The 18,365-nt window shown below is 47.5% G+C and overlaps 1 protein-coding gene across 1 annotated transcript in view; it reads left to right on the forward strand.

The window, feature by feature from the left end:
* The first annotated feature begins 5,252 nt into the window (after window positions 1–5,252).
* The window catches only part of ATRN (attractin), a 55,319-nt gene continuing 42,206 nt past the window's right edge, over window positions 5,253–18,365 (forward strand). The window contains exon 1 of the mRNA XM_021716832.1: window positions 5,253–5,341. Coding sequence (XP_021572507.1) covers window positions 5,253–5,341 — 89 coding nt within the window. The remainder of the gene's footprint in view (window positions 5,342–18,365) is intronic.

Here is an 18,365-nt window from a genome sequence, read left to right on the forward strand (position 1 = left end):
CAGGGACTTGTTGGCAACTCGGCGAGGGTTGCCATAGCTTTTTCATGTAGGGTGACCAGAACCGGCTGAAACTGGTTTGAGGCAGATCAGCTCCTGAACACAATGCAGCCACTGAGCTGCTACAGTGGGATAGCAGCTCCCTCCCTCCATGGCAGCCAAAAGCAGAGAAGCTTGCAGGAAGGTACCATCCCAACACAGTATGTGAATGTACACTTAGACACCACACAGCACTGGTACGTGACTAATGGAGCCCTCAAAGATTCTGGGTAGAGAAGATGGAAGAAAGGTGCAGGTTTGCAGGGTCTGAGGCGACTCGGGCTTTTCCTGCCTTTTTCTTTTGCTTAAGGGATGGACAAGAAGCTGAGATTTATGACCCTTATTAAAGAAAAAAAGGTGCCTCGCCAGGGTGGGGACCCTTGGTTTCTGCAGTCTCTCTCTCTCTCTCTCTCTCTCTCTCTCTCTCTCTCTCTCTCTCTCTCTCTCTCTCTCTGTGTCTTTAACAAAACCAAACCAAAATGCACTGATGGGTTTGTAATGGTAGTTTGTTTGTTGCTGAAGAATGCTACTCTGCATGCTTTTTTTTTTTTTCTCTTGCAGGCTATGTTCTGTTTTGTGCTTTTCCTTTTAGAAGCTACTAAAGGGTGTTGGGGATGCTTCTGACTGGCGAAGGCCAAAAGGTAACAATGTTGTTCTAGGAAATGAGCCTAAATGCGTTCCAGTGATGCTGTTAGCCATACATGCTGTCTTTTTTTTTTCCTTGTAGGCCTGTTGACTGACTGGGGCTGCTCTTAACCCTTTCATATTTGCTGAGAATGCAGCCGTGTGACAGTAACTGAACACTGATCCAAAGTCTTTCCAAAAGGTCAAGGTTCACAAGGTGAGATACGCCGTTTTGAGCATGAATTTTCATATTTATTTGCAGATCCATTCAGAACACAGACTGGCAACGGATTGCTACCCTGGAGATAAAAACCGGGTTCAGAGTGGAGAAGAGAGACTCTTAATGTTATCCCACTCTAATGGGATTAGAATGACTGGGTGATGGCATTGCTATCAAGGCGAAATCTGAATGCCTTCATTAAATCGCATGTGTCTTGGCAATTGGCAGCATCAGGCCTGGAGAGAAGCGAGTTTAGAGAATGGTAGGCATCAGGGCCTTGTGGAGAATGTGCCGTTTTGCATGAGATGAAAGCAGCACACGTGCGGCATTTTTCTGACGATTATCAGAAAAGGAAGGACTTCCCCACATCGAGGCAGCCTGGCCCCCTTTTTAGGATTTGAGGAGTCTGAAGGTAGATTTGCCTTTTGTTCATCCGTCACCTTGCTTTTCGCTGGCTCTCCCGGGTTAGTTCACCTGGAAGGTTTTTCACTCCCAGTCAAGTGGTGGAATGTCTTTTATTGATTTTGGGGGCTGTTGACGGTGAGTTCACCATTGGAGTATCTGTAGCATACATTTTAATGTGGAATACTAATGCGGTACCAGGAGGAAACCGGGCAGTCTGGCTTCCTCTGTGAAAAGGTGCCCCGTAATGGATGGTAGAAAATGTCTGATGCCTTCCTTGAAAGATTGCAGCTAGATCTGAGCTGGCGTTTTTATGTGCCTCCAAGACCAGAGGCTGGAGAGGAGAGGAGAGAGCAGGAACGAATGTAGCAAAGTGAAGAACAAAGGCTGAGAGAGCTTACTCAGAGGAACAAGAAACATTTTGCCTTGGGGTTTCTTGTGAAAAGAACTGCAACTTCCCCAAACAGGAAGCCCGCATCCAGAATGAGATCCAGTGTGATCTCAGCACTAGACAGAAGGGATTCGGCCTCTCTCCTGGTTTGGTAAAAGCGTAGTCGAGAGGAGCCCAAAGAAGACATGATTGAAAATGCATTTCTCCTCTACTTTGAAGTAGGCATTTTTGTTCCTCTCCGTGTGCTGCAGAATGGAGTCTTTTCAGCAGTGCTGAGGATCTGGGAATTGGTTAAGCTGTGTGCTGGCAGTTGCTGGGCAGGGTATCTGCCGTGAAGGACGTCAAGTATGCAAGGGTTTTTATTGTTAAAATGTTTTTCGTTTGGCTACAAAACAGCCACTGTGTGATAAAACTGGCAAAAGGGAAGGGAGAGTGCGTGGCTAGCTGGGATACTTCATGGAGAATTTAATAGAGATGAATGTAATCTCAGATGGATAGACCAGTAAATAGCTTACACGATGGAACAAAATTCTTTACAAATCACTGTGCTAAAATTGGTTTTCAATTCTCCATCACTTGACTGTCAGAGGTTCTGTGTGTGAGTGTGGCAGGAATATGCTTGCAAAGCAGATCGGAATCCATGTTGCATACTGTGCTGCTCTGCGCTTCTGATGCCAACTAAAACTCAGATGGCTAATATGATAAAGCTTAATTAGCTTAATACAGTAAGCTGTTTTCTCATTTAGGCCTTCGTTCTTTCTCGAGAGTCACTGATTTTTATTTAACTTTGACAGCTAACCCCCTGCCAATGGCTGTTTCTTGAGAATATGTTTAAAAGCCTCTTTGTATAAGGCTTTGCATGCCATGGAACGTTCTGGTTGTCTCTCCAGGTAGTTTTTAGCTCTGTTGCTCTCTCTACCCCCAGAAGTCTCACGAAAATAGCCTTCGTGTTGCATTTAGACCTGTCTTTCCAGCTGCAGTTGCCGTGGAAGGTTGGCGAGCTGGTTCTCCAGGGCGGTAGTCCTGAGCTCGTCGTGGATTGGAGCTTGTCTGAGCTGTTGCTGTCTGGCGGAGGTATAACAGTGTAGCAGGCCCAGGTCTCCCCGTGAGGGGCAGCATCTTCTGGGCTTGAGCAGGTAGAGGTCAGTGGGGGAGTGAGCAAGCGCATGTCCCTTCCTGGGAGAGCCAGGAGGGAACAGGAGGCGCCCACACTTGGGGTGAGGGCATCCGCCTGGCTGTGTCTGCTGCTCTGGGCCAGAGCCCCGCCCCTGTTGAGGACAGGAATGTGTGGGTTTGGCTGAAGAGAGTACACTGGAAAGAAAGTAGCACTGGGTGTCGAAGCCTTCTTGTTTTTATCATTGGCTTGCTTAGAGTCATGTTTTCCCGTGTCCGGGGAGGGGGGTGGGGGGGTTTAGAACTCTCCTCAGAGTGTCCCTGCCCCCACCCACCTTGACTCATTTGTAAGGAAGGTCGCACAGAGCGAGGTAGCCAACGTGTAAGCGGAATTTTCTGCTTATGTCTTTGACTGAGTTAGAATTTTAGGATTTGCGTTCTCCTCTGGACTTCGCTGTGGAATAGTCTGTCTTCAGCTGGTTCTGAATAACCTTTCCTGTGGCCTTGGTAGAACTCCATCTGGCTGTTCGTCCTGGAGCAGAGCTTGCCATGATGGGACCTCAGAAAGGTTGCCAATAGAGGGAGACTGAGTCCTTCATCCCCCCCCCACGCCTCTTCTAATCCCAGGAACAACAGTCTTGATACGCGTGGCAGAAAGACACACTTAGGGGTGGTCTTTAACCAAGTCATGGTGAAAGAATCCACTTTTTCTTTGGTCACGCTCCTCTCTCCGTCCTTACTCCTGGCAACCACTGCTCCACTGTAGGGACCTTGTTCTCTGCTTGTGGAGTCTGTTCTTCTGCAGACTGTCACATAAATGGCAAAATGGATTTGACATTCATCCGTGCTGTTCTGTGTGTTGATGCTTTGGTTCTTGTTTACTGCTGGTTAGTATTCCACTGTATGGATGTACCACAGTTTGTTTACTCATTCACTGGTTGAAGGACATAAGCGTCATTAACAGTTTTTGGTAATTGTGAATAAAGCTGCTGTAAATAGTTGTGTACAGGTTTTCGTGTGAGCCTGTTTTTCTCTTTGGAAAATGCAATCAGGCATCAATTAGTGACACAAGTATGTATTGGGGAATGTGTTGCTGGGCAATTTTGTCATTGTGCAAATGTTCTATAGCGTGCACGTTCACAAAACTGGGTGGTGTAGCCTACTACGTACCTTGGCTGTACGGTACAGTCTGTTGCTTCAGGCTACCGACCTCGACAGCATATTACTCTACTGAAGACTGAATGACTATAACGCAGTGATAAATACTTGCCTATCTGAGCATGTCTAAGCATAGAGAAGACACGTAAGATAACGGTGTCGTGGACCGGTGAGTATATATTGTCCCTTGTTGGCCTAGAGGTGGTTGTGCATTGCATGGCCACTTAGGGTTGGGACGAGTTGACGGGGTCATGTGATGCATACATAGGAGCTAGAAGTTTGAATGGAAAGACATTCATCTCAATGTAAGTCACAGAAGAGACCTAGCCTTGACAGCTGCAGTGAAGATCACCCAGGAAAGAGACTGTAGTGAACGTTGTCTGAAGACAACACGAGATGATCACGATAATAGAACACCCTCTAATGGGATGACATGCTTTATAACCCTGAACTCATCGGAATTAGCCAAAAGTGGAAACAGAAGACTGCAAATGGCAAAATAGCCTTTATTTCCTGCAGCCGTTATTTTTAATCTCTTCAGATACATCTGGCCGTTTAGTTTTTACATTTGTTTTCAAGTTCAATAAAGCACCAAACAGTAATAGAATTGAAGTTTTTGGAAAGGGATACCAGAGATCTTTGTTGAAATCTTAGTTGTGTGTAAACAGCTTCTTAGTTATAATTTGACTTATTGGCTGCCAAGGTGTTGGTAGTGTTTTAATATTGGAAGTTATTATTCGGCTTTTATACCTTTTAAGGAACTGAAAAATTGAGCAATGTTAAAGCAATAAGGAAGACAGGCTTTGGAAGCAGACTTTTTCCTTTTTTTTTTTTTTGAGTCTCACTCTGTCAACCAGGCTGGACTGTGGTGGCATAATCATGGCGCACTTCAGCTCAGCTTCCTGAGCTTAGGCGATCCTTCTGTCTCAGCTTCCCAAATGGGCTTTTTTTTAAGATCAGGAAGAATGAATAGGGGTCATGGTGGTGCAGAGGGAAGGGAACCCAAGAGGAGGGGAGCTACGTTAATTTGGGGATTGCTTCAGCCAGTTAACATGCTTAATTGCGTGTTTACTGAGCACCGGACATTGTGCAGGCAGGGAAGAGCTGAGGGAAAGGGAAGCCAGAGAGAACCATCTAGTGGGAAGAAGCTATGATAGGAATGTGAGCAGGCCACCTAATGTCTGGGAGGAGCCCTGGAAGAGGTGGCTCCTGAGAGGAATCGTGAAAGACCAGCAAGGATCTGGGAGGCAGGCACAGAGTCTGAGGGAGCGAGGGGAAGGGCCCAGAGAGCTTGGTGCTGCAGGGGCCATGGCAGTGCCAGGGGACAGAGCCAAAAGGCAGTCACGGGCCGACCTGTTGAGGGTCTGTCAGACGGTCCCTTCCAGGGTGGCCTTCCTGTGCAGACCGGCCTTTCAGGACAAAAGGCCTGGGGTGGCACCGTGGAGGATGGAGTAGGGCGGGCTGGGCCGGAGGTCGGGAGGTCCAGCGAGGGGACTAGCTGTCCAGGAGAGGAACGCTGGGGGCCCTCGATCCCAGGGCTTGTTCCTGGGGGCGGAGTGGCCGGTGAGCAGCTTCGGGCCAGTGTGGACCGGATGGGACGTGTGCGTGCTGGGGAGGGAGGAATAGAAGCGGCCTCCCAGGTGGTGGGCTGAGGTGCCGTGGCTGGTTGCCTGTTTCCAAGATGGCCCATTCGGAAGGTGGGATTGGTTTGGAAGAGGGGAGATGGAGAGGCTCGCTGCAGGTTTGGGCTCAGTTGCCTGGGGAGGCGCCCTTTTCCTGTCTGTCTGTCGGGAACGGAGGAGGGCTGTTTGAGCTGGAGGTCTCTGTTGGGAGTAATCAGTATCGAGCAGAGAGGATAGAAGAAAGCTCTAAAAAGGGCTGAGTTTGTATCCCCTGAGATCATGACTTGTATAGTAAAAGCCGGAAATGAAGGGGGAGGGGCGGCTGAAGAACACAGGCCTGCTCGAGGAGGCTGGAGTGCAAATATTTTCAGAGATGAAGATGACACCTGCCGGCTCTGCAGTAGGGGTGGCCCTTGTGTCATCTCAGTTTTTGCTGATTTAGAAGATTTTTTTGGGGGGGCAGGGTTTCACTTGTGGCCCAGGCTGGACTCGAACTCCCTGGCTCAAGGGATCCCTCTATCTTGGCCTTCCAAGCAGCTGGGACTACAGGTGCGTGCCACCATGTCCAGCTGTTATGTTGTGAGATAACAGCATCATGAGAACATCATGAGATGGCGAGATTAGTTGTATATTCTGACCCCCATGGTACCAGTGGAGATACTGAGACAGAGGCCCTGGCCAAGGCCTCCAGCTCAGAAATAGCAGGAGAAGCAGAATTTGAAGCATGTGCCCCGTCACTGTGCCGTTCTATCTTGGGGAATCACAATGTTGGACGAAGGACGAGCACAGACGCTGTTTGAGGGTGGAGGCTGGGAAGTGCCCAGAGACACGTTCAGGTTGGAGGAGACGGTCTGACTGTCCTGGTGAGAATGGGCAGTGGGGAAACACTTTGAGACACACGGAGGGCCTTTCTATCGAGTCATATTTTTGTGACTTTAGCACAGAGGGGGGTTCTGCCTCAGAGACGGCTCCAGAGACAGCATGTTAAAAAGGCAGGTGGCTCAACCTGTCATCCCAGCACTCTGGGAGGCCAAGGCGAGAGGATTGCCTGAGCCCGCGGGTTCGAGACCCACCTGGGCAACTTGGTGAGACCTCGTCTCTGCAATAAATAAAAAATGAGCCGGGCGTGGTAGCGCGCGCCTGTAGTTCCAGCTACTGGGAAGGCTGAGGTGGAAGGATCGCCGGAGCCCAGCAGGTCGAGGCTGCGGGGGCCGGGAGCGGCCACTGCACTCCAGTCTGGGCGACAGGGTGAGACTCCAACTCAAAAAAAAGAAAAAAGACTTAAACGATTTTCCTAGGGCAAGGATGCAGACGGGAAGGGAGAAGGGATGGGGAGATGCATTTATTTATGTGTTCTTTGAAACAGACAAGAAAGTCAAAGTAAATTGGAAGTGGTGCTGAGAAAGATCGTTTGTTCCAACAGTAAACAAACACAGTTTCAAGAATTATTTGGATCATCTTCTCCAGACAGGAAGAGAGAGGAGTGCAAATTCTGTTCAAATCTGGAACTGGTATGAGTGATTTTTAGACAAACTCAGAGTGGCTTTTTTTAGCTGTTTCACATATTCCCTATTAAGAATCCCTCTCTAAGGATGGTATTTTTTTTTTTGATATTGTTTTGTTTTCAGTTATTATACAGCTGTACCTAGCTAGAGCTTTTAGACATTTTGAATGATCCATAAAGACCCAAAGATATAATCAGGATGTTGTAGTTTTTGGCTATTTTCTCAGCATCAGCCTTTTCTTTTGGGGACATAAACTCTTTCAAAGGCTGACTCATGAGGCTAGTAATGGGTATTGATTTTATAATTTTCCTCTACGAGGAAGAAATTCTTTCTAGAGATCTGAAAAGTAAGAATTAAATTGTTGAAAAACTTAATAGGTTAGAAATTTAGAGCCCACTGCTTTTTTTTTTTTTTTTTTTTTTTTTTTATGAGTTGGATTCTCACTCTGTCGTCCAGACTGGAGTGTGGTGGCCGCTCGTGGCCACTGCAGCCTCGATCTGCTGGGCTCCGGAGATCTTTCCGCCTCAGCCTTCCGAGTAACTAGAACTACAGGCACGTGCTACCACACCCAGCTGGTTTTTGTATTTATTGTAGAGATGAGGTCTCGCCAAGTTGCCCAGGTGAGTCTTGAACCCGTGGGCTCAGGCAATCCACTCACCTCAGCCTCCCAAGGCGCGGGATTACAGGCTGAGCCACCGAGCCCGGCTACTTTTTTTTTTTGAGTTGGAGTCTCACTCTGTTGCCCAGGCTGGAATGCAATGGCACGTTCACGGTCACCTCAGCCTTGACCTGCTGGTCTCAGGTGCCCCTTCTGCCTCAGCTTTCCAAGTAGCTGGAACTACAGGCGTGTGCCACCGTGTCTGGCTAATTTTTTGATTTATTGTAGAGACGAGGACTCACCAAGTTGTCCAGGCTGGTTTTGAAGCCCTGGACTCAGACGATCCTCTCGCCTCGACCTCCTAAAGTGCTGGAATGACAGACTTGAGCTATCTCGCCAAGCCTGAGTCCTCTGTTTTAAAGGATCCCAGACTGGGTGCGGTGGCTCATGCTTGTAATCCCAACACTTTGGGATGCTGAGGTGGGAGGGTCGCTTGAGGCCAGTAGTTTGACACCAACCTGGGCAACGTATTAAGACCATATCTCTACAAAAAACAATTGAAAAAATTAGCTGAGTGTGGTGGCTCATGTCTAGTCCCGGCTTCTTGGGAGGCTGAGGCAGAAGGATCACCTGAGCCCAGGAGATATGAAGCTGCAAAGAGCTGTGATCGTGCCACCGCACTCCAGCCTGAGTGACAGAGTGAGAGACCCCCGACTTAAAAACAAAAAAAACCCAGGATCCCGTAGGTAGGAGTACTTCAGATATCCCCTCATTTTCTACTGTGAGCCCACATTGGGGGTAAGGTCATCAGGTAATTGAAAGCAGGTTTGGGCCTGGGCTCGGTGGCTCAGCCTGTAATCCCAGCACTTTGGAAGGCAGAGGCGAGAGGATTGTCTGAGCTTATGGGTTCGAGACCAGCCTGGGCAACCTGGCGAGATTTCACCTCTATGATAAATCAAAAAATTAGCCGGGCGTGGTGGCGCATGCCTTTGGTTCCAGCTACTTGGAAGGCTGAGGCGGAAGGATCACCTGAACCCAGCAGGTCGAGCTGCGGTGGCCAGGAGCGTGCCACTGCACTCCAGCCTAGGCAACAGAGACTTCAACTAAAAAAACCAAATCAGCCGGGCGTGGTAGCGCGCGCCTGTTGTTCCAGCTACTTGGAAGGCTGAGGTGGAAGGATCGCCAGAGCCCAGCGGGTTGAGGCTGCGGTGGCCGGGAGCGGCCACTGCACTCCAGTCTGGGCGACAGAGTGAAAAAAAAAATTCTTCTTGCAAAGGAGGTAAGGTAGAACAGGGGAGTCAAATCCTTCCAAGAAAGAAAAAAATGCTGGGTCTAAGGCTGTGCTCCTAAAACAGACCGAAGTGCACAAACAGCAGCATGATTCTAGGAGGGACTTAGCACATACACTCCACTAAGCACTTTATTTGTAGTTAATCTTCCTAACGATCCTCATGAAAATTATGGTTTAGAATCTAAGTAACTGGGGGGGGATTAGCAGCTGAGGGAAACTGCTAGGGGAGGGAGGGGCACACTTCATCAACAAGGGTGCCTGCATGGTCAGTGTTTGTATACCTAACCCTGAATTATAACCCACATCTTTATAATAAAAACAAACAAGTAAATAAACAGAATCTAAGTAACTTGCTCAAGGCTCCCTAGCTAATAAGTGGCAGAATACAGATTTCTGTCATTGAGGGCGAGGTAAACACACTCATGTCACTGAATGCCAGTGGAAAGCAACCGAAAACCTCCATGGCCTCACCATCCAGATCTAACTAGAACATAAAGCAGCATCCATTCCCAAACTACCTGTCTCATCAAGGACTGCCTGTTTTATTATTATTCTTCTTGTGTTGGAGTCTCTCACTGTTGCCCAGGCTGGAGTGCCATGTCCACCCCAGTGCTGACCAGCTGAGCTCCCGCGGTCCTTCCGCCTCAGCCTTCCAAAGAGCTGGAACTACAGGCGCGCACTACCACACCCTGCTAATTTTTGATTGACTGTAGAGATGAGGTCTCGCCAAGTACAGGCATGAGCCACCACACCTTGACACTGTTTGTTTTTGACCATGAAAGCACACAACTGTGTGTCTCGCTTTGTCTCTGACGCTTCAGTGACAGCAGCCTTGTATCTGCTTAAAAGTGGTGAAGTGTAGGTGAAAGGGTAGCGTCTTTGCTTCGACTTGGTTGTATTCTCATTTGTAGTTCAGAGAGTCTTGTCTGGATTTTGTACTTATAATTTTGAACTTGAACCTTCTTGGCTCCTGGAAAAATTTAACCCAGCCATTGAGTGGCTGTAGTTAAGGTAGTCTGTCTCTTGGTTTAATTTACGTTGATTAGAGTTTAAAACAAAACAAAACTTGATTGTGAAACTATGCCAGGCTAGCAGAAGCCTGTGTTCTGTCTTGTTCCCCTGGCACTCTGCTGCCTACGTTTGTTGGACAATGCCTGGTTATTTATATTTTGCATGCTGGGACTCGGCTGAGTGGAGGATGGACCTAGAGGACCATAATTATTTGACCTTTGGAGCTGCTCTGTCCAGCTTGGTAGCTACTGGCCACATATGGGTCCTGAGCCCTTGAAATATGGCCATTCCTCTCTGAGATGAGCTGTAATAGATGGTGCACACCAGGTTTTGAAGACTTAATTAAAAAAGTAGACTGGGCTTGGTGGCTCAGCCTGTCATTCTAGCACTTTGGGAGGCCACAGTGAGTATATTACCTGAGCCCATGGGTTCGAGACCAGCCCGGGCAACTTGGTGAGACCTCGTCTCAATAATCAATAAAAAATTAGCCTGGCATGGTAGTGCGTGCCTGTAGGTCAATGCTGGGGTGGCCGTGAGTGTGCCACTGCACTCCAGTTTGGGTGACAGAGTGAATATCCAACTCAGAGAAAAAAAAGTAAAATATCTCATTAGTTTTTTTATATTGATTACCTGTTGAACTCGTAATATTTTGGATATTTTGGTTATATGCAATTTATTATTAAAATTGATTCTACACTCCTCCCCCTTTTTTCTATTTTTCAAATGTGACTACTATAAAATGTAAAAACCACTTAAGCGGCTTTTTATTATATTTCTTTTTTTTTTTTTTGAGTTGAAATCTCACTCTGTTGACCAGGCTGGAGTGCAGTGGCATGTTCATGGCCACTGCAGCCTTGACCTGCTGGGCTCTGGTGATCCTTCCGCCTCAGCCTTCCAAGTAGCCGGAACTACAGGCACACTCTATTATACCCGGCTAATTTATTTATTTATTGTAGTGATAGGGTCTTGCCAAGTTGCTTGGGCTGTTCTCGAATCTGGGCTCAGGCAATCCTCTCTCACCTTGGCCTCTCAAAGTGCTGGGATTACAGGCTTGAAATACCATGCCCAACGAGTTTCAGATCTTATTGGACAGCTGGACACCGAGAGTCCTGTGACATGTGAATCTGGCACTTGAATATGACTTACTAAGCGTTGACTCTTTGCTCCCTGTTTTGTGCAGTGTCCTGTTTCCTGTTCTTGCATCTTTTTCTTTTTCTTTTTTCTTTTTTTTTTTTTTTTTTTTAGTTGGAGTCTCATTCTGTCGCCCAGGCTGGAGTGCAGTGGCACACTCATGGCCACCACAGCTTTAACCTACTGGACTCGGGCAATCCTTCTGCCTCAGCCTTCTGAGTAGCTGAAACTATAGATGTGTGCCACCATGCTGGGCTAAAGCTTTGATTTATCATAGAGATGAGGTCTTGCCAAATTGCCCACGCTGGTCTTGAGTCCCAGGCCTCTGCCTCCCAAAGTGCTGGGATTATAGGTGTGAGCCACCGTGCCCGGTCTGTTCTGGCATATTAATAGTATCTCTCTGGGCCTGAGAGTGTGACTGCTGTGAATTCACAGATTGTTGGAAGGGGAGAGGAGCGGGATTTGGAAGAAGAGGAACACGGCTGAGTGTTAGGACAGAGATAGCCATAGGACCAGCCCTGGAGGAAGGGAGTGGAACTGTGGAAGTTGAAAGTTGGGGTGAGTTCAGAATGTTGCTGGATAGTCAGTCAGAAGTCTTGCTGGAGCACGTCAAGAGTCAGGGCAAGTTAGGAGTAACTAGGCGGGGGGACATATGGAAGACAACAGAAGGCTGGACTAAGATGGTGATCACAAGTCCAGTGAAACAGACAAGAGCAGGAAAGGGCAGCACTGCAGTACAGATGGCAGGAACTGGGCAATCCGAATCATCTGTGGTGCTCCCAGGAGAGGACCCCAGGAGGACCATGGAATGAGTGCGTGAGTGAGGAGCTGGGTGAATGAGAGCACCATGAGATACCAGTACCAGTGATCTCCAGATAACTGAATTGGAATCAGCCTTACCTGGCAGACTTCATGTGAAGTGGTGACACAGGTGGCCCAGGTTGAGGTGAGGTGTGTGGATCTGGACAAGCAGAGTTCCTTGTAGGCAAGGTTCATAGGGGAGGCGCGAAGACAGCAGATTGCTTAGAAGTTGCGTGATAAACAGGACACACCATCAAGACGTAGCTGTTCATGCTCACAAAATAAAAAAGCAAGCTTATTCCAGTCTAGCACACCATGTTGTTATGTATTTCTCCAATCTGAGAACATCATGGTTCTCTTCTGGGGGGACAAAAAGCAAGCTTATTCTAGGGCCTAGGGTAGCCATTGCTTGACATCAGGAATGCAGACATCAGGAATGCAGACGTCATCTTGCACTAAGCTTCCTCTGCATCGTTTTCGGGACCGCAAGTCCCTGATTATCTCTTTGTGCTGCCTCCTGGGTAGAACTTCTTTTTCCCCCACACACGGGGCCAAATATTGCTGTCCCATAGCCCCTGTGTTTCCATGTCTTCATCTAAAGTACCTGGTGGACATTAGCCGGGCACAGTGGCTCATGCCTGTAATTCCAACCCTGTGGGAGTCTGAGACAGGGAGATTGTGTGAGCCCAGGAGTTGGAGACCAGCCTAGGCAACACAACAAGACCTCGTCTCTACAAAAAATTTTTAAAAAAAACTAGCCAGGTGTGGTGGCGCATGCCTATAGTCCCAGCTACTCAAGATGTTGAGGACGGAGGCTAGGTGCGGTGGCTCAAGCCTGTAATCCCAGCACTTTGGGAGGCCAAGGTGAGAGGATTGCCGGAGCCCACGGGTCTGGGAACAGCCTGGGCAACTTGGTGAGACCTCATCTTTACAATAAATCCAAAAAAGTAGCCGGGTATGGCAGCGTGCGTGCCTATACTTTCTGTTACTTGGAAGGCTGAGGCAGAAGGATCACCTGAACCCAGCAGGTTGACACTGGGATGGCCGTGAGTGTGCCACTGCACTCCAACCTGGGCAACGGAGTGAGAATCCAACTCAAAAAAACAAAAAAGTTGCGGCAGAGTGATCCTCTGAACCAGGAGTTCAAGGCTGATTGTGATGGACCATGATGGTGACACCACATTCCAGCCTGGGCACCCGAGTGAGACCCTGACTCAAAAAAAAAAAAAAAAAAAAAAGACAATACTGGACACTTTGGCTTTTTTCAATGGTAAAGATGGATTTTTCTTAGTTCATTCTCGCTTTCATCTTTTCTTTAGCTTAAGCACAAAGTTATTATATCACTATGATGTTTTGTGGGTATACTTTGTGACTTTGCCTTAACTCATTAATGTCTGAAAGTAACTTACCTATAAGTAAATTGAATTTGGATCCTTACTTAAGTTTTTTTTAATATTTTAAAAAGTTTTAAATTTTTTGTGGAGATAGGGTTTCTCTCTGTTGCCCAGGTTGGTCTTGAACTCATGGCTTCAAGCGATCCTCCCTCTTTGGCCCCTCAGGGTGCTGGGATTATAGGCGTGAGCCACCACACCTGGCCTCTGTGTCCTCAGTTTTTTTTTTTTTTTTTTAGTTGGAGTCTCACTCACAGTTGGAGTCGCCCAGGCTGGAGGGCAGTGGCACACTCATGGCCACCTCAGCGTGGACCTGCTGGGCTCTGGCAATCCTTCTGCCTCAGCCTTCCAAGTAGCTGGAACTACAGGCACGTACTACCACGCCTGGCTAATTTTTGGTTTTATTGTAGAGACAAGTCTCGCCAAGTTGCTTGGGCGGGTCTCAAACCCGCGGGCTCCAGCAATCCCCTTGCCTTGGCCTCCCAAAGTGCTGGGATGACAGGCTTGGCCACCGAGCCCGGCCTCAATTGTTAACGTTATTTTCTGACATGCTTACTTGGATTCTAGGGGCATCTGTGGGAAGAATACAAATAAAGGAATGATTGTATTCAAGTAGAGGTTCTGAAAATGTTTGGTGGAATTGTGAAAAAAGAGAGGGGTGTATTTTGGGAAAAAAAAAAAAAAAAAAGCCTGGCTTGGTGACTCAGCCTGTAATCCTCCGCCTTTGGGAGGCTGAGGTGAGTGGATTGCCTAAGCCCACGGGTTCGAGACCCGCCTAGGCAACTTGGCGAGACCTCATCTCTACAATAAAAAAAATAAAAATAAAAAAAATGAGCCAGGTGTGGTAGCGCGCCTGTAGTTCCAGCTACTCGGAAGGCTGAGGCGGAAGAATCGCCGGAGCCCAGCAGGGCGAGGCCACTGCACTCCAGTCTGGGCGACAGAGTGAGACTCCGACTCAAAAAAAAGACAGAGCACTCGGGGAAATGATGGGGACAGTTGGACATTTTTTGCTAAGAAATGATGAGAAACAAGTTGCTAGGCAGCTTAGCTAAACAATGACTTGTTCACATTGGGATGATGCAGCCAAGGAAACTATTGGAGCTGTTTCTGATATCTGAGTCGTTAGACCTCACAGCAACTCATTTTATGCCTCAGGGACTTGAGGCTCAAAGGTGTTAGCAGATGTGCCAAGGCTGGGTTGGAGTTGTCATTCATACCCAAGTTTTCTGACCCTGAAGTCTGTATCCCTTACCATTTTCCAGTACAGTAGCCAAGGTATATGTGCTCTCTTGAGTGTAGAACGTGGTGAATCTTTTTCTATTTTTTGTGTACTCAAAATCGTAATAACATTATGTTTAGCTTGCAGTATTTGCTGTTTTCTTTTTTTTTGAGTTGGAGTCTCACTCTGTCACCCAGACTGGAGTGCAGTGGCCGCTCCCGGCCACCGCAGCCTCGAGCCGCTGGGCTCCGGCGATCGATCCGCCTCAGCCTTCCAAGTAGCTGGAACTACAGGCGCGCTACCACGCCCGGCTGATTTTTGATTTATTGTAGAGATGAGGTCTCGCGAAGTTGCCCAGGCGGGTCTTGAACCTGCGGGTTCAGGCAATCCACTCACCTCAGCCTCCCAAGGCGCGGGATTACAGGCTGAGCCACCGAGCCTGGCTAGTATTTGCTCTTTAAATGCATGGCAAAAAAAAAAATTTACAGCAAATTGTTTGTCTGAGTAATATGTTGATTGAACTTAATCTGTTGGACTGAGACGCTGAAGGTAGGTAATTTGACCAAGTGATTGGTGGAATTATTTAAACCTAATGTTTAGGGTCTTTTGTGGGCACATAGATGAGTATTTGAGGCCTCTCGTGGAGTGTGTGTGTGTGTGTGTGTGTGTGTGTGTTCCCCATAGGTATATATCTGGCCAAATGCAAGTCTGATGTATTTGGCCAATGTTAATTTGGGGAATGATTAAACATGTAGTTTAGCACTTGATGTAATACTGTGTGTAGACTTTGATGGTTTTGATTTCGATGTCTAAGAATTTTTTAAAAATCCTGTTCTTGGCCTAGCTCCGTTGCTCACCCTGTAATCCCAGCACTCTGGGAGGCTGAGGCAAATGGATTGCCTGAGCCTACGGGTTCAAGACCCACCCAAGCAACTTGGCATGACCTCGTCTCTACAATAAATCAAAAAAATAGCCGGGTGTGGTAGCACACACCTGTAGTTCTAGAAACTTGGAAGGCTGAGGTGGAAGGATCGCTGGAGCCCAGCAGGTCAAGGTGGGGGTGGCCAGGAGTGTGCCACTGCACTCTAGCCTGGGCGATGGAGTGAGACTCTGACTTAAAAAAAAATCCTGTTCTTCTCATTTTAAGTGTTAGAATAGTGTTGACTTCAGTTGATGTTTCAGATGGAGCTGTGACATCTCTGGTTACACAGTGCTTTAATTCCGGGACATTGAAGATAGAGAAAATTTGTTCTGCATCAGTTTTGTTTCTTGGAAGAGATTACTGGGTTGCCTGTATACAAGCGGCACTTAAGTTGAGAATGTTCTTTGCTGTAATCTCTATAGTTGCATAGTAATTCTGATGGCACCTATCTCGTTATCATTGGTTTGGAGTGTCAGAGTCGGAGTCTCACTGTCACCCAGGCTGGAGCCCAGTGGCGTGATCATGGCTCACCACAGCTAGGACCTCCTGGGCTCAGGCGGTCCTTCTGCCTCAGCCTCCCAAGTAGCTGGGTCCACAGGCACATGTCACCACACCCAGCTAATTAAAAAAAGTTTTTTTTGTAGAGACGAGGTCTTGTGTTGCCTAGGCTGGTCTTAAACTCCTGGGCTCAAACAGTCCTCCCACCTCAGCCTCCCAAAGTTGTGGGATTATAGGCCACCGCATTCAGTCACTGGCCTTGTTTAATGTTACAACAATAATTCACATTTGGTAAATGCTGTGTTCTAAGTAGTGTAGTAAACACCTACTTGGATTGTTTTATTTAATCCTCATAATAACTCTATGAGTTAGATCTTTTTTTATTTTTATTTTTGAGTTGGAGTCTCACTCTGTCACCTAGACTGGAGATGAGGTCTCGCCAAGTTGCCCAGGCAGGTCTTGAACCCACGGGCTCAGGCAATCCACTCACCTCAGCCTCCCAAGGCACAGGATTACAGGCTGAGCCACTGAGCCCGGCTAAGAATATGTAACTTTTAGTCTATGACCATACCTCCCTGAATGTACCCGATCTCGTCTGATCTTGGAAGCTTAGCAGGGTTGGGCCTGGTGAGTTCTTGGGTGGGAAAATTTTGTAGCTTTTAAAGAGAAAAGCTAGAACTCACCCTCATTTGTCTGACTCTGGAGCCCATGCTTTTAACCACTGCAGTGTACTGTGGTTTGTAGGTATCATTTCTGCAGCTAATTGGTGGCAGGCTCAAATCTCTCTGAGGTTCAAAGCTAGTGTTTGTAGGTCAACTAGTATTTCTTTGTTGTCAAGATCCAGGAGGTATTTCTGTGTCTGTGGAGACTGAAAGTCCGTAAACATGAAGGGCTGCCATGCTCTCTTATTGTTCTTTGCTTACAGTACACTCTTGTGCCTGCTTGTATGCGTGTGTGCATTTTACAGCACAGATAACTTCTTTTTGGTAGTACTTAGAGAACCAGGCACACAAGCTTTGTAATAACCATTTGTATGGTATGAAACATAAGGCAGAGCCCCTCAGAAATACTTTTTTAAAATTTTGAGTTGGAGTCTCACTCCGTCGCCCAGGCTGGAGTGTAGCGGCATGCTCACGGTCACCGCAGCCTCGACCTGCTGGGCTCAGACAATCCTTCCGCCTCAGCCTTCTAAGTAACTGGAACCACAGGCATGTGCCACCACACTTGGCTTATTTTTTTTTAATTTATTGTAAGGACGAGATCTCACTATGTTACCCAGACCACTCTCGAAACCACGGGCTCAGGCAATCCTCTCATCTCTGCCTCCCAAAGTGCTGGAATGACAGGCGTGAGCCACTGCAACCAGCTAGACATACTTTTAAAAAAATTATTGTTCTTCTTCCGTATTTGTGGATTTATTCTTGTGTTCTTTCCTTAAGTGACCTCGGGTGGCTGCAGCATTGTTGCTGGAGAGGAACTGCTCCCAAGGAAGGCTGGAGTTAGAGCTGTCAGTAAAATGGACAGGAAGCACTTTCCTCATACTCTAACTCCAGGTGCACTCCTATTTCCCAAAGCCAACTCCCAAAGATAATAATTGCTTCAGGCTGGGCGTGGTGGCTCAAGCTTGTAATGCCAGCACTTTGGGAGGCCGAGGTGAGAGGACTGCCTGAACCCACGGGTTCGAGACCAGCCTGGACCACTTGGCGAGACCTTGTCTCTACAGTAAATCAAAAAATAGCCAGGTGTGGTGGCACACGCCTGTGGTTCCAACTACATAGAAGGCTGAGGCAAAAGGAATGATCGCCTGAGCCCAGCAGGTCGAGGCTGCAGTGGCTGTGAGTGTGCCACTGCACGCCAGCCTGGATGACAGAGTGAAACTCCATCTACAAAAAAACAGTTGCTTCGAGTGTGTCCTAAAGATGTCTCATCCTGAAAACTCCCGCATCAAGTAAGCCTGGGGAGTTTTTAGATTCACATTGGAGGTTCATGTTCGCGCTGAAAAGCTCAGAGAGTCCCTGAGAAAAGAAGTCTTAGTTTTGTAGTAATTCTCAGATTCCTAGACTGTGGACCCCCGTCTTCCTCTTTTTCTGGTGAAGAGTTCAGAAACAGGAGGAGTGTTTCTGAGTAAATATTGTTTCCAGCTATTGATGTCCTTGAAGACGTTAATGAAAGCTGAGAGAGGATCTTGGAAACGTTACTTAGAAGGCTTTATCCATCCTCCTCTTAATATACTGTAGCGATAAACTGATGTAATTAATTCTCTCCATCTGTATTTTTTTCCTTATACTTTCATTTTAAAAATCAACAACAGCCGGGCTTGGTTGGCTCAGCCTGTCCCACGACTTTGGGAGGCTGAGGTGAGTGGATTGCTTGAGCCCGCGGGTTCGAGACCCACTTGGGCAACTTGGCGAGACCTCATCTCTACAATAAAT

The sequence above is a fragment of the Carlito syrichta genome, unplaced genomic scaffold, assembly GCF_000164805.1.
Source record: "Carlito syrichta isolate Samal-C Ts95f unplaced genomic scaffold, Tarsius_syrichta-2.0.1 Scaffold309007, whole genome shotgun sequence".
NCBI lineage: Eukaryota > Metazoa > Chordata > Mammalia > Primates > Tarsiidae > Carlito > Carlito syrichta.